The following is a 22,274-nucleotide window of genomic DNA, read 5'->3' on the forward strand; positions in this document are numbered from 1 at the left end:
TATAATCTTTTTTATTTCAGACAATGTATTCTTTATTTCTTGTTGATCCCTTATTATTTCTTGTTGATCCCTTATTATTTCTAGTTGATCCCTTTTCATATCCTCATAGGTCTTATTGACCTTTTCTAGGATATTCTTGAAAAACCTTATAAGCATGGTTTTGAACTCTATATCCAGTTGCTTTTTGTCCTCCATTTCTTTCATTTGTGATCTGTTTCCTTGTCTCGGCATTTTCGCAGCTTCCCTGAGTTGGTAGCCTTAAAAGTCTCTGGGTTCAGCTTGGATGGGGCGGAGTTTCAGTGTGGAGCCTACAGCCCTGGCTTCCAGCAGCCCTGCCCTCTGAGGCTCCTGAGTGTCAGTGTTCCTCAGGGTCCTTCAGTACTCGCAAGCACCTCTGAGAAAAAGGTGCCCTCGAGGTTCACCTGCTACCAGTCTAGGCTCTCCCCCACTGAGCCCGGAACTGGGGTTCAGTTCAGTTGGAAGTGGGGTTGGAAGTGGCGTTCAGAGCAGTCTGGAGCTTTTGTCTCCTTCCCGCTAGGGCAATCCAGCAGCACAGTCAACCACCCATTCTCTGAGTGAAATGTGCATTCCTCCTGGACTTCCTTTCGCTGCTCCCCTGGTTTTCCGCCTTACAGCCCAGGCTCCCTCTGTATAAGCCTGGGTCCCCAGTGTCTGGCCTAGAACTGGGGTTCAGTGCAGTCAGAACTGGGGCTCAGCATAGTCCAGAGCTTTTGTCTCCTTTCCACTAGGGCAATCTAGCAGCAGAGTCAACGGTCCGTCCTCTGCGCATACTGTGCGTGCCTCCAGGGGCTCTGTCTTTCGCCACTCCCTTGAGATTCCGCCTAGCAGTCCAGGCTCCCTCTGTATGAGCCTGGGTCCCCAGGGTCTGGCCTAGAACTGGGGTTCAGTGCTGTTGGATCTGGGGTTCAGCACAGTCCGGAGCTTTTATCTCCTTCCTGCTAGGGAACGCCAGCCAGGCACTCAGCCGCCCCTCCTCTCCAGCTCCGTCCTCTCCACGCGCGTGCAACCTGTCTTTGTACCTTAGGCTTTTACAGCTCCTCTGATTTTCCTTCTGGTTTTCTCTTTCCTTCTCATTGTAGAATTTCCAGTCAGTTGACTTTCCTGTAGTTCTGGGTAATGTCCATTTTGTATTATAGTTGTATTTTATTGAAATTGTTGTGTGAGGCTGCAGCTAGGTGTTACCTATGCCGCCATCTTGGATTCTCTCTTCTGAGGTGGTTTCCCCCCCTAATGACAAGTGGGCATTGAATTTTATCAATTGCTTTTTCTATATTTACTGAATTAAACAGTAAATTCATGAATTTAATCTATGAATGTTTTTTATTACATTGATATATTTTCTTTTGTGGAATTATCCTTACTTTATGGGAATAAATTGATGGATTAGCCCTTTTACTTTATTTAGGGGTTTTTCTTTTGTAAACAAAAGAAAAATAAACAAGTGTGAGTACCTTGAGCTACAAAGGTTTTGCACAGAAAAAAAAACCCACCATCAACAAAATGAAGAGACAATCTGCTGAACAAGAGAACGTATTTGCCTATACATCTTAATATCCAAAAATTATAAGGAATTTATAAAACTCAACACTAAAACAAAACGAAACAAAAAAAAAAACCCCAAACTCAAACAACCTAATTAAGAAATGGGCAAGGAGCCAGGAGCGGCCAGGCCCGGAGCGGCCGGGCCCGAAGCAGCTGGGCCCAGAGCAGCCGGGTCAGGAGCAGCCAGGCCCGGAGCAGCAGCAGCCAGGCTGGAAGCTGCAGTGGCCAGACCCGGAGCAGCTGGTTGTGGAACGAACCAGAGCAACAGAGGCCAGGCCCGGAGAAGCCAGGCCCGGAACAGCTCACTCCTCGCCTGCCCCCACCCCAGGGCTGCCTCTCAGACATGGCTGGAGACTTTTGGGGGAACTTGAGGGTCTGCTGAGTCAATTGATGAAGGCTTAGATCTGGATGTGTTGAGTTAGTATAGTGCTGGGATGTTGATCTGTGAGTGCCTTGTGTGGGGTCTGGATGGGGTTGGTTGATCTATTTGGAAATGTAAAAAAAAAAAAAAAGAAAAAAAAAGAAAGAAAGAAATGGGCAAGGGATCTAAATAGACACTTCTCCATACAGATGGCCAATAGAAAAAGATGTTCAATGTCACTAATCATCAGAGAAATGAAAATTAAAACCACAATGAGATATCACTTCTCATTGTCAGAATGGCAATCATCAACCAATCAACAAACAACAAGTGTTGGCAAGGATGTGAAGAAAAGGGAACCCTTGTGCACTTTTGGTGGGAATGCAGAAGGGTGCAGCCAGTATGAAAAAGAGTATGGAGTTGCCTCAAAAAGTTAAAAATGGAGCTGCCTTATGACCCAAGCAATTCCACTTCTAGCAATATATCTTAAGAATCCCAAAACACTAATTCAAAAGAATATATGCACTCCTGTGTTCATAACAGCATTTACAATAGCCAAGATATGGAAACAGTCCAAGTGCCCATCAGTAGATGAGTGGGTAAAAAAACTGTGGTACATTTTTAGTACACAATAAAAAACTGCTCAACCGTAAACAAGGAAAACTTACCTTTTGTGACAGCATGGATGGACCTGGAGAATATTATGCTACATGAAATAAGCCAGTCAGAGGAAGACAAGTATCATATGACTTCACTTATATGTGGAATTTAATGAACAAATAAACTAACAAAGTGGACACAAACAACAGCATGATGATGGCCAGGGCAAAGGGGAGAGAGGGCAGGTAAAAGAGGGTAAATGGAGATGGAAGGAGACTTGACTTGGGGTGGTAAACACACAATATGATATACAGATAATATATTGTAGAATTGTATAGCTACCTATATCATTTTATTTACCAATATCACCCCAATAAATTCTATTTTTAAAAATATCTTTTATTGATTTTTTTTTTTTTTTTTTTTTTTTTTACAAAGAGGAAGGGAGAGGGAGAGAGAGTTAGAAACATTAATGAGAGAGAAACATCGATTCAGATGCCTCCTGCACACTGTCTACTGGGGATGTGCCCACAACCAAAGTACATGCCCTTGACTGGAATTGAACCTGGGACCCTTCAGTCCTCAGGCCGCTGCTCTATCTACTGGGCCAAACAGGTTAGGACAACAAATTCTATTTTTAAAAGGCATCTATAAAAAAAAGAAAAAAAAAGAAAAACGCTTTGTGTTTTAATATCCCCCTGCAGGGATCAGTCAAGACGAATGCAGAAAATCAGTTAGGATGCCATTGCAAATGATGGTAGGCTACTGAGAAAAATAAGATGCAGTAAGTTTAACGTTCAGAAGTTCCTGAAGGATCTCATTTGGAGAGATTTTGTGGCAGAGACTAAGCTGGGTTTGATCAAGTTCATGGTTTATTAGCCATGTCTGTCAAGGACATAGGAGTTCAAGGCCAAGTTGAACTTGTGTGTACTGTTCCTGAAATACGGGATAGGGCCTTGAAAAGAGGAACTCTGAGATAATGGGTGCATAGAAATGGGGTTGGGGCTTGATGGATGCAGAGATGAGGGCTTGGGAGGGTGATCTGAGCAGGATATTGGGTAGGGAATTAGCGAGGGCATAGAGGCAGAGGTGCTAAGGGGGCTGCTTCCTGGATTCTGCCTTACATGTAGTGTTCAAAGTAAACTTGAGAGATTTCCTGATAAAACCCAGAGTTTGCTTTCCTTGAAGAATTGGCAGGACCTGCACATGCACTGAATTAGAGCTAGGTGAAGGCTGTGTCCCTGCCCAGCGCATGAGGCTCATGTCCCCACAAAGTCCACTGTCTCCCTGGCCCCTGAGGACCTTTCTGTGATGTTGACACCTCTGTGATGGGGCATAGATGTCTGCATGGCAGGTAAATGTCATCCCTTGTTCCAACACTCTGGACTGAATGGTGAGCACTGGGTTGAGACGGATCCTGAGGCTGAAGGGTAGGGGTTCCAGGACATAGGAATGGTACCTGGGATCAAGGTAACCCCGGCAGGGACAGAGAATTGGCAAAAGTGTTGCCTGGAGTGAGGGGCAGGGGCAGTCCTAAGCTTCGCTGCCCCTCAGTTATCTAGGTAGATGGTGAGAACTCTGCTTGGCAAACAGTGCTCTTCCTCTCAGTGCTGTTGGGCCACAGCCCTACCATGCAGCTCCTGCTGGCCCTTGGTGCCAACCCAAACCAATAAGTGGGCAGGTGGTGATGCCCCCATACTCCCAGGGCCGTGAGTCTGAGCCCCAGCGCCAGGGACTTCTTTCCCAGAGGCCTCTCACTCCTTGATGACCCTCCCATCCCCATTGACCCCTCTTGACCTCTCAATTAACCCCTTCTTGTCCTCCAGTGATTATTCCCATTCTCCTGATGCCTCCCATGCTCATAGTGATCCTCTCATCCTTTCAAAGACCCCACTGTGTTCCCAAGCTATCACTCCTGTCCTGATATCAGCCTTCTATGTTCACAGTGACTCTTCGTCCCTCAGTGCTCCCATTCTGCCACTTGTCTGTTTGGTCCCTTTTCTAATCCATTCATGTTGTTCAGCTGCTGCCTCAATTGCAGCACACTTGTGCACACAGATGTCTTCTTGGGCTACAGCCTGGCGGTATGGCCTGTGCTGCAGGTGGGGGGTGACCTGCAGCTGCATGAATTCCATTCCTTGGGACTGGGCAGAGAAGTTAGGTGCCAAGCAGAGCCAGCAGGTAGGCAGTGGCCCAAGTGGAGTGGGAGCATCAGGGCAGCTCCTTCACCCTATCTTACCTCATGTGCCCCTCACGCAGGAGCTTGAGATATTACAGCCCTGTCATTCCCACGTATTAGCACCAGCGCAGGGCAGTGAGTTGGCATGCACTGCATCACTGGGCCAATTGCAGACTGGCTCTAGACAGCCTGTGTGGCTCCCTGTCCTTGCTGTGGCTGGTGCAGACAGGTAACTGTCCACACTGTTTAGTCACCACTCCAAGCTACCCAGATTTATCCTCAGACTGCCCTTTACCCCAGGGTATTAAGGCCAGAGCAAATCAGGAGACACCCCCCCCCCCCCCAAATCCAGCTTTGGGGTTCAGTCAGAAGAGGTTGGGGGAGCAGGGAGCACCACTCTCTCTTCATGCCGTATAGTCCCGAACCTTTCCTCAGCTGAGCAGCCTGTGGCCACTGGGGCTAATCAGTATACCCCTCATGGGCCCCAAAGGGCAGCTGCCAGCTTAGGCGAGCCCTGCTGCACCAGCTCTCACACAAATCGTCAAGTGAGAAAGAGCTCTTCCCACACCCCTGCCTGGCAGTTAAGAAGAGCACTCCGGAGAATGCAGGCCTCCTGGTCGCCTCACAAGGAAAGCCCTTTCGTCTCAGACATACACTCTGCCCTCCCCATCTCCAGTCAGAGCGTGGCAACTGAAGCCTCTGGAACCCAGGCTGATGTACTGTTGGCTGACCTTCAGCACTACAGGTATGCCACCCTACCCTTCTCCACAGGCCAACCTAGTCTCCTGCTTGCCTAACTCATGTGTTTATAAACAAAGACCAGGGAGTATGGCAATGGCCGTGGTTACAGTCTTCACTTCTGGACCAGTACCTGGCATGGAGTCCTCCTACTGAAGAGTGGGTACCCAGTTCTGTGTTGTCTCAGGCTGCACACAGGAGGTGTGTGACAAACAGTATAAAATGGGTGCTTGCTCTCTGGCAGCCAGGCTGTTTCTCTTCTGTCCAGTGGCTGGTATAGATCAGCAGCCCCTGATCATGGTGATCTGTGCCCAGGGGCAGCCTCCACCCCATTTAGATTGGGGCCTCTTTGGCCCACCTAGCACCCTGCACCACCGGACCTGCTGCTGCTGATGGCACTGATCCCTACAGCAGGCCTGGTGGGGCTGCACTTTCTCTTCAAGCCCATATGGCTGAGCTCCCTGCACACGCAGGGACCAGCTAGGGGCAGTCTCATACTAAGCCAGGCCTGCTGCCCGGCCACTACTACTGCAGGCCAGAGGCTGTGTTGTTTCTGCAGGCCCATTGGCATGCTCATGGCAGCCTCAGTTCGCCTGTGCAGCTGGTGAAGCCAGGCCTGGCCAAAGTGGGCAGCCTAGAGCATGGGCACCCATACACCTGTGCTGACTGCAGCCCAGGTGAGTACATGTCTCACCTGCCTGCCCAGTGTCCAGTAGCTTAGCAGGCCCTTCATTCTCCACAGGCCTACCTCTGGGGAGGCCCAGGCCCAAGACTACACCACCTCCTTAACTACCCAGGGCTGCCACTTGAGCTCATGTGCAGTGATACGCCTGTGGCCACCTCAGACCTCTACAGCTTCTGCACCCAGGCCCAGGAGGCCTTCACTGGTCAGGGAACCGGTTTGGGTCCTCCAATCATGCTTCCTCATAAGAGAGGTGGACGGGAAAAGGGCTTGAGGTAAAGGCTAATCTGAAGGCATTCTAGAGCCTGGCCTTGGAACCCCTGGGCCACCCTCCTACCAGGCCTTGGTTCGGGCTGGGCTGGACCGAGCCTGCTGACTGGTGGGCAGTTGCAGAATACCTGATACTTGCTGTAGGACGCCTCGGCCCAGGTACAGGTCAGGTTGGAAGGGGTGGGTAGTGGCCGGGGAACCTTCCACAGGGCTCATGTTCCCACATCCAGCAGGATTTGGCTCCTGGGGTGAGCTCTCTGATGGATTGGACCACACTGTGCCCTGCACTCCAGGGTTCCACACCAGTTTAGAGAGCAAAGAGGGGTGGTGGCAGGTGCTATGCACAGCTCGGCTGTACTAATTCCAACCAACTGGTTTGACCCCCAGTGATGCTGTACTATGAGCTGGCTCCCAGAGGTAAGACTACGCTCAGGCCTGTGACATCCCGAGGCCCCTCCCTATTCCAGGCAGGAGCTAGGGCAGGGATGTGGAGAATCAAAGGGAGCTGTGGGGCACCTCGGCCACCCATTCCAGCTCTCTGATGGCCTTGGAGACTCCTGAGGTCACAGGCCACAGACGAGTCCAGAGGAGCCCAGCCTAAGACTCTGGCAGCAGCACCAGTCCCAGCTCTGACCTTTGCCTAGGCCACAGCCGCACAACCAGGGTGAGCCTGCACCACTGCCTGGAGCCCAGCTCCAGTATGGATATCCCTAAAGATCTGTGTGACCATTCAATCCCTAACTTGTGACCCATCTCCTCAGTAGTCACGTTTCTTTGGCTGCCTCTCCTCTGAGCAGGAACCACTTCCTGAGACTCCCAACTGTCCCCTCACTGGCCTATGAGCCCTGACCAACCCTGCTCCCCCAGGGCTCTGCCCTGCACCCAAGCCTTCAGGACCCAACTTCCCTGCCAGGCAGCCAGGGCTCTGGTGCAGGTCTCAGCCAAAATCCCAGTGATGTAGGGGTTGTGGCAGCACAGAGCTGCCCTGCTGGACCCCAGCCCTCGGAGCCTGCTGACCTACAGAGGCTTCCCATACCCTGGAAGCTGCTGACAGAGGCCACCAGTGCAGGTGAAGCAGAAGACCCTGAGATCATGCCCTGGACCAGACTCCTCACCTCCCCTCCCCGCCAAACACCGCCAGGTCTATCCTGAGCCTCATGTCTACTGGTAGCAGATACTGCCTTTTCCGCTAGAGCCAGCCCTGAGCAGAGAGGAGGTCTCTTCTTCAGCATGTACCAGTGAGAAATGGGCCCTGGTAGGAGGGCCCAGGGGCCCCTTCCTCATACTTAAGGTAACCCTTAGTCCATCCCTTCCCCACTACTCCCCAGGATGGATCTGCTAGAGATTATAGCAGAGCTGCAAGGTGGATGCTAATTCAGAGACAGGCCCAGCCTGAATCCCACTCCTGACACAGATTCTTAAGATATCCACAGCCCCTCTGCAGTTACCAATCCCTAAGAGTATCTCAAGAGGGACTCCCCACTCAGCACCTGCTGAAGTGATAAAATGATAAAGCAGCCCAGCCAGTTTGGCTCAGAGGTTGAGCGTTGATCCATGAACCAAGAGATTACCAGTTCCATTCCCAGTCAGGGTATATGCCCAGGTTGCAGGTTTGATTCCCAGAAGGGTGTGTTCAGGAGGCAGCCAACTGATAATGTTTCTATCTCATCAATGTTTCTATCTCTCTAAAATCAATAAATACATATTTAAACAAAAATGATAAAGCAGCCCTGACTGACTTGGCTCTGTGGATAGAGCGATGGCTTGCATACTGAAGGGTCCCAGGTTCGATTCCGGTCAAGGACATGTACCTTGGTTGCAGGCACATCCACAGTAGGGGGTGTGCAGGAGGCAGCTGATCAATGTTTCTCTCTCATCAGTGTTTCTAACTATCCTTCTCCTCTGTAAAAAATCAGTAAAATATATATTTTTTAAAAATGATAAAGCAACCTATTGCCTCTTTGTTCACTGAGCCTAGTCCCAGCATGACACTAACAGCCACATTTTCACCATTTTTATTCATTAATTTTGTCAGATCGTTTAGTGGGGCATGTGGGTGACGGGCAGGAGCTGTCCCCCAACCCCTGTGCGAAGGTCAAGACATGCTGGGGCTCCTGGAGGCAGAGGAAGGACAGTGTGTCAGCCTAGCCCTCAGATTTGTGTGAGAGCCCCATGATAGAGGTTGGTGGGGGTTAGTGTGCCTTTAGTCCAGGGTAGGGAAGCCATACAAGTTAGGGATCCACATCAGAAGCAAGTTACAAAGTTAGAAACCTGGAATAGGGGTCAGGAGCTCAAGAAAATACAAAACAAGGAATTGGGTTGGGCCAAGATCAGTGAGAAGGAAAGGGAGGAAGGTCTCTGCTCTGATTCAGCAGTAACTTCGGGTCTGGCCCTCAGAGTGAAGGGACCAGCTGGGAGTGGGGTAAGGGGGTGGGGGACCAGCCCCCTCCCTTCCTTGACCTCCATTCCTGTACAAGGACCCTCGGTGGTGCTTGCCCTGCCCCCCATAGGCTGGTGGAGCTGCCCTGTAGTATAGGAGAGGCTCAGGAGAGCCCCAGGCCCCAGGCACCCTGTGAGGGGTGTGGGGTTCCCAGGGAGCCCTCTCTTTCTGAGGAAGGTGGGGGGCTGTGGAGCCTGAATCTGAATGGCTATGGGGATGAGGAGCAGGAGGGGAAGAGGAGCTGGAAGAGGTGGATGAGGGACCCCTGGGCCCTAGGGCTAGGTTGACATAGAGGGGCTCAGGCCGAGTGGGGCACCGGGCTGAATAGCCCAGGTGGTTATGGGGAAAGCAGGAGGGGGGTGGGGGGTAGCTGAGTAGGAAGTCAGGGGACCTATGAAATGGTGGTGATTGGTCAAGCATGCCATATGAGGCATTAAGTCTATCTGGTGGCATGGAGCGAAAGGGACTCCAGGACTGGGTGGTGCCAGAGTAGGGGGACCCCTCACCCGCCTCAATCTCATAGTACAGGTTCTCGCCCCTGTCAAGTGGTGTAGGGGGACCCAAAGGGCTCCTCCAGACTGGGGTTGGGGAACTGGGCTGGAAGGAGGAGGTCAGGGGATACAAGCCTGGTTTTGGGACCCCAAGAAAAGGTGGCAGGCACTCCTGGGGAGCTGAGGAGAAGCAGCCAGGGGTTCTCACAGAAGAAAGAACCTGTAAGGAGACACAACATAGGAAATGGGCCAATGTCTCTGGCACAGCCCTGAAGCCCCCCACCCTTCCTGAGCTGGGCACTGACCTGGGCAGAGCTTCTGTGTCCCCTCCTTGAGATCCCCATGGGCCGCTGGCTCCTCACCAGGCTCCCAACACTTCGTTGTCGTGGTAGGGAGGGTGGGGGTCCTGGAGCCCAGGCATCAGGGTGGGGTAGGGAGGGGGCGGGTGGCCCACTCCCTGAGGTCCCAAGGGGCTCACCGCCCACCTCCAGGGACAGTGAGCAGTAGAAAGGGGAGCGAGAAGCAGATGGGGTACTCCCATGCTCCTGTTGGCTCTGTCTCTGGGCCACCTGCTGAGCCTGCTCAGCCAGGGCCAGGGCCATGAGACGTGCTGGGTTCTTGGGGGGCGGAGGTGGGGCCCCCCCGGGGCGCAGGAGGGATAGGGGTGGGGGCAGCAGTGGTGAATCCATGACAGGCCCTATACAGAGAGGAATGGGAAGGGGCATCAGCCAGGTCTTGGATGCAGCCTCAGGGACTGTGAGGGTGTTGGATGGGTTGAGGACTTACCATGCTGTCGTTGGGCTTCCCCAGGACCGGGTAGTGCTAGGGTGCTGCAGATCTCCTGTGGACAGGTGTCACTCAGCTGGGTTTCAGCTCCGTGTGGTAGCAGGGGGATGGCATGGGGGCACAAGCCTAGGCTGGGGCTGAGTGCTGGTGTTGGGGTGAGTGAGGCAGGTGTTCCCCCAGCCCCTAGCAGCTCCAAAACAGCAGGTGGCACTGATACAGCTAGGGGCTCTGAGATGTCCAGGGCAGTGGGTGAAGCAGAGCTGGTGGGCCCATGGGGCAAAAGGACCTGGGGAGTTGCCCTGGGTTGGAAGGCAGAAGCAGGGGCTGGGGGGGCCGGGCTGGCAGGAGGTGCAGGGTCCCCTGGGGTAGGGCTACTGCAGCGAAAGGTAAGGGGATCAAAGTCGAGCCCCCGGAGCCCCTCCAGGCAGTGAGGTGGGCTGAAGTCCAGATCATCACCATCATCTAGCCAGGCTGAAGTTCGGTGAGAAGGGGAGCCGGAAAGTGCCCCGAGCCCAGCTGCTGAGGACGCAGAGGAGGAGGAGGACGCAGAGGAGGAGGAAGACAAGCTCTCACAGGAGCCCGCGGGTGCTGGGCCCACAGGAAAAGCATCACTGCTCGAGTGGGGTCGCCGTAGCCTGCTCAGCCTCTGGAGGCCTAGGGGGGAGGGGGCAGTTAGGGGTCAGGGCTCAAAAGTTTACATACCCACACATTAGTGAGAACAGGGCACACAACCCAGGAGGCTGAGAAAATAGCATGCAGAGGCACTTCCGTGGGTAGGGCCACATGGCTGTGAATCCAGGGAGAGCTGTTTAGACTCACAGTGACAAAGGAAATGAATGGCAAGGCCCTCGGGAAAACCATTCCAGACTCAAGGGCCAGAATAGTCTGGCAACCCCATGGCTGTGAGCATGAGACCAACAGGATCCCAACCAAGGCTGGGAGTACAGACTGGGGCGACCACGTTTGGAAAACAATTGGACATTTTCTTGTTCAGCTGAACATGAGTATACCCTAGGTAGAGCTCTCTCAGGAGTGTGGGCATGGCAGGGAGCACCCATAGAGCCCCAAATCCATCAGGAGTGGGATGGACAAGCAACTTCCAATGAAATATCCACATGGAACACTAAAGATCAGCAGGCAGGAGTGAGTCTGAGCTACACCTGGCAATACGATGGTATCTGTAATGCAGTGGTGAATGAAGTCAAGTTTCACATACAGCACTACCCTTTCTTATGATACCTTTAATTGACATTTTAAAATGACTATAACGGCTCAATGTTTATGTATATATCTACACATAAAACCTTAAATCCAAGGATGACAGCCCTGACCAGTGTTGCTAAGTGGTTAGAGCTAAGCCCACTCACTAGAGTCCTGGGTTCAATTTCCAGTCAAGGGCATGTACCTTGGTTGCAGGTTTGATCCCTGGCCCTAGTCAGGGCACATGCATGCAGGAGGCAACCAATCGATGTGTCTCTCACATAGCTGTTTCTCTATCTCCTTTTTCTCACCCACTCTCCTCCTTCTCTTCTACTAGCTCTTAAAAGAAAAAAAAGGTCGAAACTGATTTGGCTCGGTGGATAAAGCATTGACCTGGGGACTGAAAGGTCCAAGGTTCGATTCCGGTCAAGAATATGTACATTGGTTGCGGGCACATCCCCAGTGGGGGGTGTGCAGGAGGCAGCTGATCAATGTTTCTCTCTCATCAATGTTTCTGGCTCTCTATCCCTCTCTCTTCCTCTCTGTAAAAAATCAATAAAATATATTTTTTAAAAAGAAGAAAAAAAAAGGAATCAATGGAAAAAATATCCTCCAGTGAGAATTAACAAACAAAAAAATCAATGAAGATGATGACATTTAATCAAGAGGATGCCTCTGGTGGATAGGCAGCAGGTATGAGAGGGGAGGAGCTTGAAGATAAGGTAGTGGGGGTTTTTTTAGCTCTGGCCAATGGGAGCATGGGTATTCATTATATTATTTACATTTTTTTAAAAGGAATGAATAAGACTGTTTGAAAGGACCCTGTATGAACCATTGATCATAGTGTGTCATGAACTAAGGGTGATGCTTTATCCAATTCATTATACCCAATGTCCAAATTAAAAACTAAAAAACCACCCAAACCCCCAAACTTGAAGTACAGCATTTGAAGGCTCCACCCCGCCACAGGCCAGGCCACCCCGAGCTCACCAGCCCCGCTGGCCTGAGATGACAGAGACTCCTCACTCTTGGCAGATCTCAGTGTGACTGTGTCAGGTCGGCTGCCTGCAAGGAGACTAGAAGGGTCACAGAGGCACTCCAGAGTGTCTCCCCCCACCACGCTGACTGCCCGACCTCTGACCTGAGGGTTGTGGTGGGGCGCGCATCCCCCCCAGCCAGGGAAGAGGCTTCTTCCGAGGAATGCTGGGGCCGCGGCCCAGTGCAAAGAAAGTCTTCCAGCTGCTACCGCCTGGCTTCCGCTGTTTCTGGCCTCTCTCCCCCTTCCTCCTGGGATTTGGGTGAGACACAGGAGGCAGTCTGAGGAGCTGGGACCTCAAGGCTAGTTCCACCTCTCCCCTGTATCCTACTTACCTTTCCACAGGAGAGTCTGAAGCCTTGGGAGCTATGGATTCATTGGGTGTCCCCAGTCGGCCCTGGGTGCGAGCCTGGGCTTCCTCCAGTGTCAACAGGCGAGTGGAGGGGCCACTGCCCACAAGGGACTTGGGCCTGGGAAGGAGGCAGCGGCCTGGGGAGTTGGGAAAGTGGGCAGCTGTCAGCCCAGGGAACATTCAAGGCAACAACAGGTAAAGCTAAGCGCTACTGCCCAAGCTCCGGCCCCAAAGCATAACCCCCACCCTGGCTGGCAAGGCAGGGAACCAGAGAGGATCAGGTGGGAATGAGTGGGCAGCAGGCAGGTGAGCAGGAATGAGGCAGAACCAGCTGATGAGGCAGCTCCCAGCAGCCAGCAAAGGCAGTGGCTCTGGCTTCAGTTACCTCGGGCCAGAGGGCCCTCCGATGTGCTGAATCCTGATTGGGCTGGGGTCCGGGGCAGGGTGGGGAGTCTGGGTGGGGCCTGGGCAGGGTCAAGTCTGGGGACCTCCCACCTCCTCCCAGGAGGACCTCTGGCCCCAAGCACCCCCAGGAGCTACAAGGGGTGGAGGAAGAACGATGTCCAGGCCAAGAAGTAGGGATCCTGAGCGTAGGAGCTGAAATGAGAAGGGTGGGGAGGGGAGGGAGAGGCCGGGGCGGGGTCCTCAAGGAGCCAGGAAGGAGGTATAGCTTCAGTGGGTAGGGACAGGGCTGGGAGCCCCCTGCCCTCCCACTGCAGTCCTGACAATGAGGCAATAGCCAGGACATCAGGAGACTGGATGAGCATACCTGCAGGGTCGAGGCCAGCAGAGGTGAAGGTGTCACTGAACAGGACATCCACATGGGTGAGTAGGAATTCCACCACCACTGACTGCACCCGCACCTCACGGAAGGCTGCTGCCCCACCCAGCCCCACTGACTCCAGCTCCATGGACCTGAATGGGAGAGGGAGAGAGAGGTCAGGTGCCTTGAGCCACAGCTGGAGGAGGGGGAGGGTTGTGACTAGGTTAGGTAGAGAGCTAATAGAAGCAAAGACTGTCATTCAACAGCAGCTCTGATTTTATCAAATTGAGAACCAAACAACTTGGTTCTCAACTTTTCCCCAACTTGCTCCCTCACCACCTTCCCCATCTCAGTCAATGCAGTCCTTTAGTGGTTCAGGCAAGACACCTTGGTATTGTCCTTTACTTCTCTTTCCCTCACACCCACATCCAATCTGCCTAAAAACCTTGTGGGCTCCTCCCACAAAATCTGTCCAGAATCTAAACTGTTCTTCCCATCTACTGCCCCACCCTCCATCCTCTCCCTCCTGGCTATCACAGCCACCTCCTCTCTGGTCTTCTGGTCCCACCCCACTCCCCCACCCCCATTCTGCTGCTCATGCAGAGGTGGAGGAAGCTGGGAACACCTCCTGGCGAAAGCAGTCCTCACATGACTCACAACTTATAAGTCATTCCTCCTCTATCCCGGTCCCCATCACCTACCTAACATCATCTCCTCCCCGTCAGCCCCTTACTCACTCACTCACTCAGTTCCAGCCACAATGGCCTCCCCACTGTTCCTCCTGACCCAGCCTCAGGACCATTGCAATTCATTGTTCCTTTGGTCTGGTTTACTCTTCCCCAGATCTTACTTGCTACAGTTCTTAACTCAAATGTTACTCTCTCAGTGGAGTCTTCCCCATCTACCTTATTTAAAATTGTAAACTTTCTGATTCCAGGTCTATCTTTGTCTCCCCACCCCCCCACCCCCCTGTAATAGTTCTTATACCCACCACATATTTTATTTAGGACAGAGAGCTTGCCTGGCTTTCTGTGCTGCTAGCTATCAAAAACTTTTTACTGAAGCCTTCCCTACCACCTACACATCCCAAAATGCCATAACCCTGTGCATGCCCCTTCCCTGCTTTGTAATCTTTATCCTTGCCACTCACTACTATCAGATCATTCTCTGTTTCCTTATTACTAGTTCACTGTCCACCTTCCTGTGAGAATATGAGCCCAGGAGTCCAGGATCTTGCTCACTACTCCATCCCCAGTGCTGAAGTACATGGTGAATGAAATGAACAAGAGAAACAAAAGTTGGGCGAGTCCCTAGGGTAGCTGTAGAAGTAGGGGGAGACTGGGGCTCAGCCCATGAGAGGGAACTGCAGGTGACAGGCTGGCCAGCTTACCGTAGCAGGTTGGGTGCCCAGACAATGGCCAGATTGCGGGCATGCATGCTGGTTTTGGCACTGTGTCTTGCCATGCGGGCCAAGTGCCTCAGCAGGTACTCCAGGGTCCTGGGATGAGAGTGGAAGGGGACACCTGAGCCTTAACTCCCTTGTGAGCCCACCACAGCCCTTCCCTACCCCTCCTGGTTTACCTATAGTGTGGCGGGGGCAGCTGTTGGATGACGTCATGGACACGCACCAGGCGTTCATCCTCCCCAGGCACTGACATGGCCTCCTGAGATTGTGCACAGGCATGATGGGGACTGGCCCAATGCATCCCAGCACCCTCCAACCTCACCCTCCTTTACTCACACTGAACTTCCCGTAGAGCTGATAAGTGAGCAGGGGGTTGGGCAGCTCTCGGAAGTAGAGCTTGCAGAGAGAAGACACACTGTGAATGTCCTGTAGGAAGGTGGGGCCAGACAGTTCAGGGATCCTCTCACTGTCAAACTCATGCCTGAGGCCACCAGGTCGAAGAGAAGAAAGACTCGTGTCAGAGCTGGTCCGCCTGGCTGTGCACCCCATACCCACTGTCCACAGATGGATGTGACCCTCTTCCTGCACTGTGCTCCTCAAAAGACAAGCTTACTTCCTCTGCAATAACCCTGCCTGCCAAAGGCAGGGGCGCTCTTTCATAGAGGAAGACACTGAAGCTCAGGTGGGAGGTGTCCCTCCTGCAGCTGCCCAAGGCTACCTGATTCCAGAGCACAGCCCTGCTACTTCCAGCACATAATGCCATTCTCCTGACTTCAAGAAGTCACTGGAAAACTGGCTGAAATCCCAGTAGCCCCTCCTCACAATTGTCTGGTTGTGTCTCACTGCGCGAAAGGAAATGCTCAATGCACATGAACTCATGCTGTATCTCTCACACCTCTGGGCTCTCTACTCTCACTTCAGGACCTCCTGTCAGTCTCAACACTTGTGCCCCACTCCTTCCCACCTCTTAGACTGGCATGTCTCCTCAGTTCAGAACCCTCCAGTGTAAAAGCCAAAATCCAAACAGTTGTTAAAAAGGCCTTGCACAGCCCTGGCTGGTCTGGCTCAGTGGATAAGAGTGTTGGCCTACAGGCTGAAGGGTCCCAGGTTCGATTCCAGCCAAGGGTACATACTCAGGTTGTGGACACGACCCCCAGTAGGGAGCGTGCAGGAGACAGCCAATCAATGATTCTCATCATTGATGCTTCTATCTCTCTATCCCTCTCCCTTCCTCTTTAAAATCAATAAAATTAAAAAAAAAAAAAAAAAAGGTCTTGCACACACTGCCCCTAATTACTTCTTAGACATCATGTCCTGCTACTTTGCCTTTTGGACTGCCATGAATGCTTTTCCCAGAATATCCACATGGCTCGCTCACTCCTTCCCCTCCTCCAAAAGGAGCTCTCCTCCAAGAGGCCTTCACTGCCCACCCTATTTAACGCTGCACTATCCCTCCCAGATTTACTATTATGATTCTCCTTACCGCCCATCTCTTTTTCTCCATAGCCCTTGTCATCTTCGAGTAAACTCTCTCATTTCCTTGTTTGTCTCTACCTCTAGCATGTGAGGGTGGGAATCTCTGGTCCTCAGTTGCCCAGTGTTTGGCAGGTAGCAAGTACTCAGTGAAGGTTATCTCTCTACTTGCAACACTCATTCTGCTCTCACCTTTCAGGCCTCAAAGAAGCCCTCCCTGTCCACAGCCCTGATCCAACCGTTAGATGCCCTCCCAACTCCCAAGAACCCTTGTCACCAGCACATGGCATGGGGCCTAGACTAGAAATGATGTTCAATAAGTGTTTGTGGAGGGAAGAGGTTGGTGGAGGGCCCTCACCGGAGCCTCTGGATATTGGATGACACGCCTGAGAGTCGGTAGATTCCATCCACTACCCCATGGGCCTCAATAAACTCAGAGCAACAGCGAAGCACCTGGGGCACTGGGAGAAAGCAGTGGGGTCAGGAATGGGCGGGTCAAATCCTGGGTGGGAGGGTGGGCTAGGCAGGTGGGCTCGGACCTCACCGTCCTGGCCTGAGTTACTGAGGTGCTCTCCAAGGTCGCAGCCAAACACCCTCTGCCGCAGGATACCCCGTTGTCGCAGCCGCTGCCGAGAAGGGCGGGAGCGCATGAAGGTACGAAGGAGGCCAGCCAGCTTCCCACGTGACCGGGGCACAGCTGTGAGTAAAAGCAGGTCACACAGGGTCAGTGCAGTTATCAGTCCGCTGGGAACGAGGCAGGGACATAGCCTCTTATTTCCATTACCTGAGGTCAAAGAGGAGACACCCTGGGGAGCCGGAACACCACACAGGAGACCATCGGCATCTGTGGGGTGAACTATGGGTGGAAAGGATGGACAGCAGGCAAAGGATGCAGGAAGGATTCCCCACTTTGCCGCTGGCACTTACCCCCCTTAAGTCCCGGACAGGGCCGCTCTGTGAATAGCTCCACACACTCACTGGGGAAGAAACCGACCTGCAGAGGGTTCAGGGTCAGTGCCTGGGCCAGCCTAGCTAGCACAGTGCCCTAGCCCCACCAGTCTGCCCAACCCAGGCTCACCTGGAAGCCTCGCTTGCCTCGCCACCAGCTCCGATCCTCTGTGGGCGGCATGTCAATCACAGAGACAATGTCTCCCACCTAGGAGTGGGCAGATGAGATGACGGAGGGTCAGAAGTGGCCGGAAGAGGGAAGTCCAGATGGAGTGTGCCCCGCCCCCCACAGCCTCACCTCGAAGGACAGCTCGTCTGGTGCCTGAGCTGTGTACCGTTTCACCACATGGGCAGCAGCCACTGCAGGGATATTGAGGGAGGCCTCCTCACTGAGGAGCAGTCGCCTGCCATGGTTGTCCAACTGAGGTGGAGGGTGAATGTGGCAGGGAGAGGCAGAAGGTAATACATAATTAAGGCAGAGAAGGCTCTTCTAAGCCCAGTGCAGGCCACTACTTGCTCCACATCTAAGAGCCCCAACCACTCAGAGCTATTGATCAAACACCTAAATTCATGCCCCTTCCAAAACAAGGCCCCTTCCTTCCTCTTACATGCCTCAGGATTCCTCTACCGTGAAGTCCTCCTGATACACCTCTGCACCCTCACCATCCATAGCAGACACTGCATATCTGCTATCTAAAAACTGCTGGTTTAAGTCACTCTTAGTCAGGCATTCTTCTGTGAGTTAAAGCCAAAACCATTTGGTATACCTTGAAATTCTCCCCATAGCCCAACACCTGCTAACACACACACACACACACACACACACACACACACACACACAAACGCTCATTCTAACAGACATACACCCAAACAGACACTGAAAGTGTCTCCTCCTGTCCGGCTCATTTCCTTCCTGTGCCCACACACACTCCCAGGCTGGTTCTCACTCTTCCAACATCCCTCCCTCCCTCCCAACTTCGAGCCCCGTTGCCCGGGCCCACCTCCATCCAGGTGAGTACGGGCCCACAGTTGAGGTTACTGTCCACCAGTCCTGACAGGGTCTCCAGGTACTGCAGCAGCAGCGGCATCAACATCTGTGGTTAGATTGTCAGGGGGGCCTTGTGAGGAGACCCCTGAGAGAGCCCATTGCCCTTCTATACTGCCTTAGCTTGTCTCCAAGCAGGACAGAAATTCAACCCTCAATGCATGGGTGCCACTCTACTGTTAAGTACTAAATACTGTCATAGTAGTTGGTAACAGACAACATCAAGCTCCTGTGTGCTTCCATTGGTCTGGCCATATTGATCCTCCCATGGAACTCCCTGGAAGTCTTTATGATCCTAAAACTAAAGAGGGGCTCCAGAACCTTGCTGCAGTCCTATGGTCTCTCCATTCTGATAGGTTGGGAGTAAGGCCATACACCTGATTAAATATTTATCAATCCCTCCTGCCTTGATGGTTTCACACATCGAAGATGAGGACACATCATGGCTGAGGCAGGGATGGGATAACCAGCAGTTTACCTGGGCAGCCTTGGCGCCCTCTGGAGGTGGGGGAAGCTCTGGGAGGCAGGAAAATCTCCGGTCAAATATGCACCGGTGGAGGTGGGTATCCAGGGAACGGAAGTCATCGTAACTGCGAAGAACTGGCCAAGAACGGCCCTGTGGGAGGGTGAGGGACAAAAAGGGGCAGTGGTCCTATTTCACTGAGCTGAGGACCATGGCAACCAGTCCGATAGGCCAGATGAGAGGCAGAGTGGCCTTACCTGACAGGTCACCTGCACCCCAAACACCAGCTCATTCTCCCCAGAGAAGCTAGAGCCTTCACGCTCTGGAGAAAGCAAGAGCTGTAGAAGGAAAGAAAAGCCCAGGGGAGGGTCTCACTTTTGTTCCTGTCCTAACCTCTCCAAGTTGGCACTATCTAGAGATGGGGCTGTGCTCTCCAAGGGCAGGGCCTAGTGATGCCACAGAGCACACACCTAACAAAAAGTTGTTGCAAAATGAATAAAGGAACAAATGATGAATGATGAACAGCTCTTCCTTCCCGCCCTGTAACTCCTGCCACCGACTTCTCAGATGGGTAGAGCAGCCAGTCCCAGGGACAGATCTCAGGGGTAGGGTGGGATCTCATCTTCCCACCTGGGTGAAAACCCTCATACCTGAATGTGGCCAAAGTCAACATTCTCATAATGGAAATGGGCACAGTCAGCCAGCCGGGGAAAGGGACCTCGAGGAGCCGAGAGCCTGGAAGACAGGGGACACATCACTAGTGGCTCCTTTGCTTGGCCCCCTCCTAAGCTGGGCCTCTCCCTCACTTCTCACCTCTTCCCAGGCTTCTCCTTCACACTGGGACCCCCAGTGGGGGGCAGGGGCTGCACTGAGCCCTCTCCTGGGCCATCCAGGCTGTCAGTGCTACGGGCCTGTGTAGAGCAAAAAGAAGAATCAGAGGTCCCCAGGGATGGGAGCAGAAACAGCAGGAGCATTGTTATCTGCCACCTTGAGCCTAGAGGCCTGAATCACTCCATACACTGCCCTGAGCATGGAGGAGCAGAGACCAGGGGGAGGTGAAGACCAGATGAGGACAGCTCTTCATCTTCCTGTGTGGTCTGGGGTGAGTGGCTAGAAGAGGAGGGGCCAAGGGTGAGGCAGGAAGAAAGAAGGCTGGTACCATCTCTCTGGATTATACTCCTGTAGCCCCTGCAGAGTACAGTCATCTTCCAGTTGCACCTCTCCACGCATCACTGTCTGGACAACCACAGCTCCCAGTTTATCAGTCTTCCTGCTTCCAACCTCTCCCCTCCTACCAGCATCTCAACAGAAGCATAGTATAATTTTCACACAACACAAATCTGCCTGTCTCTTCACAGATCATGGACCTTCAATGGCTCCCTGACCCTTCAGACTGTATCAGTCACCTCTTCTGGACTCTCCCATCCCCTCAAGTTCCTCCATTCTAGTTTGATGACTCTGCCTGGGTTTTTCCCATCATAGCCCTGAGCACTCTGAGACGTCACCATCTGGCATCAAGTCTATCTCCCACATTGGACTGTGACCTCTCAGCATCACAGCCTGGAGCTAAGCCCCCAGCTCCTCAGCATTGCCCAGCACAGGGGGAGTGGGGGGACACAGAATTGGTGTTCCTCCCAGGTAGGGTTGTGCCTGATTCCTCGATGGGTCTCATGCCCAACTTCAGCAGCCCAGTTGCCAGCAGGGACCGGATAAAATCTGAGGAATTAACCAGCTGCCAGATGGGGATTTCCCGGACTGGCTCTAGCTTCTCCCTCCTTCATATCCCTGCAACCCCAAGTTCATTCTTGGGTCTCCCCCTCGGATCTGTCCCTTTCCAACCCATGAAACTCCCCAAAGCAGGATGGGTTCTAACTTTCTGTGTCTAGAGCATGGGCTTGCAGAAGTCTCAGTGAATATCTGTTAAGGGAGGGAATGGATGAATGAGCAGGAGCAGCATGGTGGAAGAGGGAGCCGGTAGGGGAGGGAGGATGAGGACAAGATGGAGAGGATCCAAGGATCAGTGCTGGGGTTGGAGTGGAGTACGTAGGAGGGGAGCAGCTGGAAAGCGTGAGGTAAAGGTTCAGGCTGATGGGAGTAAGGGAGGTTTGGTTGAGTGGGCCTGGGCTGGGTGAAAATGATGATAAAGAGAAGAAAAGGGTTAGGCTGAGGATGGAGCTGAGTGGGGGTGAGGCTCGAGAATGAAAAAGTGTCTGGTGGGAGGAGGCGGAGGGGGCTAGGCCCGGAAGGGTGGAGGTTGGGATGAGGACGATGAAGATGGCTCGCGTATGGGGCAGTGAGGAGTCAGGGGAGCTTCCGCAGGCCCCTGCGAGGACCACCGGGGGTGGGGAGATGCCGGATCCTTCCCGAGACCTGCCCCTCCTCCTCCAAGTCCAAGCCTTGGGCCACGAACACCCCGCGGGGCGGTGGAAGGAGACGCACGCTGAGAGGGCGGGGCCGGGGTGAGGGCTCGGACCGGCCAGGCTGCGGGACCAGAGGACCCGGACGAGGGGTGAGGGGAGGCGCAGGCCCCGGGCTCGGGCGGGGCCGGGGGCGGGGCGCGCGGGGCCGGGCCGTGCACGGACAGACTGCCACGCGATGGTCTGACGGCCGCATAGGCCCCTCACCACCATGGTCGCGAGGCCTCCTCAGGCGCTGGCCGCGCTAGACCCCTCCATCGTCGTCCTCGTCGCCGAAGCCGCCGCCATGGCGACACAAAGGGGAGGGCGCGAGCCGCGCGCGGGCCACGGTAGTCTCCGCCTCCGGCCGCTCCGCCGTTCACCCCGGGGGCGGGGACAGCGGGCGCGGCGCCGCTCCATTGGCCCCGCCCTCGGCCTAGGACGCCCCGCCCACCCGGCGGCTTTCCATTGGCTTCGGCTTGAACGCGTTCCCGGCTGGGTCTCTTCGGTCCCGCCCCAAGAGTTTGACAGCGCCGCGCCCAGGACCTTTCATCCGCCGTCTTTCTTCTCCTGAGGCCCGCCCCCCCCCCCCCCCCCAGGTTCTTTAAGCTTTGCTTTTTCTAACACCAAGCAATGGCCCTCCCCTTAGTCTATTCTTAGGTACCACTCCTCCGACACTCCTACCAGGATTCTCCCGTGGGCTCAGGGCTTTTGTCCATCCCCAAGCAGCTTTTCAGTTTCAGTCCTTTTTTAAAAATATTTTATTTACATGAAGATAGTTTTTTTAAATATATTTTTTATTGATTTTTTACAGAGAGGAAGAGGGATAGAAAGCTAGAAACATCGATGAGAAAGAAACATCGATCAGCTGCTTCTTTCACACCCCCTACTGGGGATGTGCCCACAACCAAGGTACATGCCCTTGACTGGAATCGAACCCAGAACCTTTCAGTCCGCAGACCGACGCTCTATCCACTGGGCCAAACTGGTTTTGTCTAAGCCATACCTTGAATGTCAGAATACTGAGCACATTGGCCAATGGACATTTTCCACTGACTCAAATGCCCTGCCTGGAACATAATT

General features: G+C 53.3%; 1 protein-coding gene and 1 pseudogene across 2 annotated transcripts; one reads left to right on the forward strand and one right to left on the reverse strand.

The window, feature by feature from the left end:
• The first annotated feature begins 4,536 nt into the window (after positions 1–4,536).
• On the forward strand, positions 4,537–7,815 carry LOC118720851 (annotated as a pseudogene).
• Positions 7,816–8,392: 577 nt separating this feature from the next.
• ARHGAP33 (Rho GTPase activating protein 33) lies at positions 8,393–21,578 on the reverse strand. Of its 2 annotated transcripts, none has more exons than XM_045582514.1 (22): positions 21,420–21,578; positions 19,609–19,706; positions 19,446–19,530; positions 19,053–19,133; positions 18,811–18,948; positions 18,289–18,381; positions 17,586–17,708; positions 17,418–17,495; positions 17,267–17,333; positions 17,124–17,195; positions 16,884–17,036; positions 16,698–16,800; positions 15,203–15,347; positions 15,043–15,125; positions 14,852–14,959; positions 13,468–13,613; positions 12,682–12,835; positions 12,452–12,627; positions 12,301–12,375; positions 10,111–10,764; positions 9,630–10,021; positions 8,393–9,544 (listed from the first exon to the last, which is right to left on the reverse strand). In XM_045582514.1, exons 1-22 carry the CDS (start codon positions 21,423–21,425, stop codon positions 8,762–8,764), a joined length of 3,813 nt encoding a protein of 1,270 aa, XP_045438470.1. In that variant the 5' UTR covers positions 21,426–21,578; the 3' UTR covers positions 8,393–8,761. The 2 variants fall into 2 exon arrangements, with proteins under 2 accessions (XP_045438470.1, XP_036296701.1); XM_036440808.2 differs by having other exon boundaries at positions 12,452–12,597; positions 17,124–17,183; positions 21,420–21,577.
• Positions 21,579–22,274: the final 696 nt, after the last annotated feature.

The sequence above is a fragment of the Pipistrellus kuhlii genome, unplaced genomic scaffold, assembly GCF_014108245.1.
Source record: "Pipistrellus kuhlii isolate mPipKuh1 unplaced genomic scaffold, mPipKuh1.p scaffold_m20_p_17, whole genome shotgun sequence".
Taxonomy (NCBI): domain Eukaryota; kingdom Metazoa; phylum Chordata; class Mammalia; order Chiroptera; family Vespertilionidae; genus Pipistrellus; species Pipistrellus kuhlii.

What these genes read in the sequence shown, in the direction of transcription:
- ARHGAP33 (XM_045582514.1), bottom strand. An exon ending in TGCTGGCCTCGACCCTGCAG is followed by an intron (nt 12,836 to 13,467) that starts GTATGCTCATCC and finishes CCAACTCCCCAG; the next exon opens with GCCGCTGCCTCCTTCCCAGG. An exon ending in GACACAGAAGCTCTGCCCAG is followed by an intron (nt 9,545 to 9,629) that starts GTCAGTGCCCAG and finishes GTCTCCTTACAG; the next exon opens with GTTCTTTCTTCTGTGAGAAC.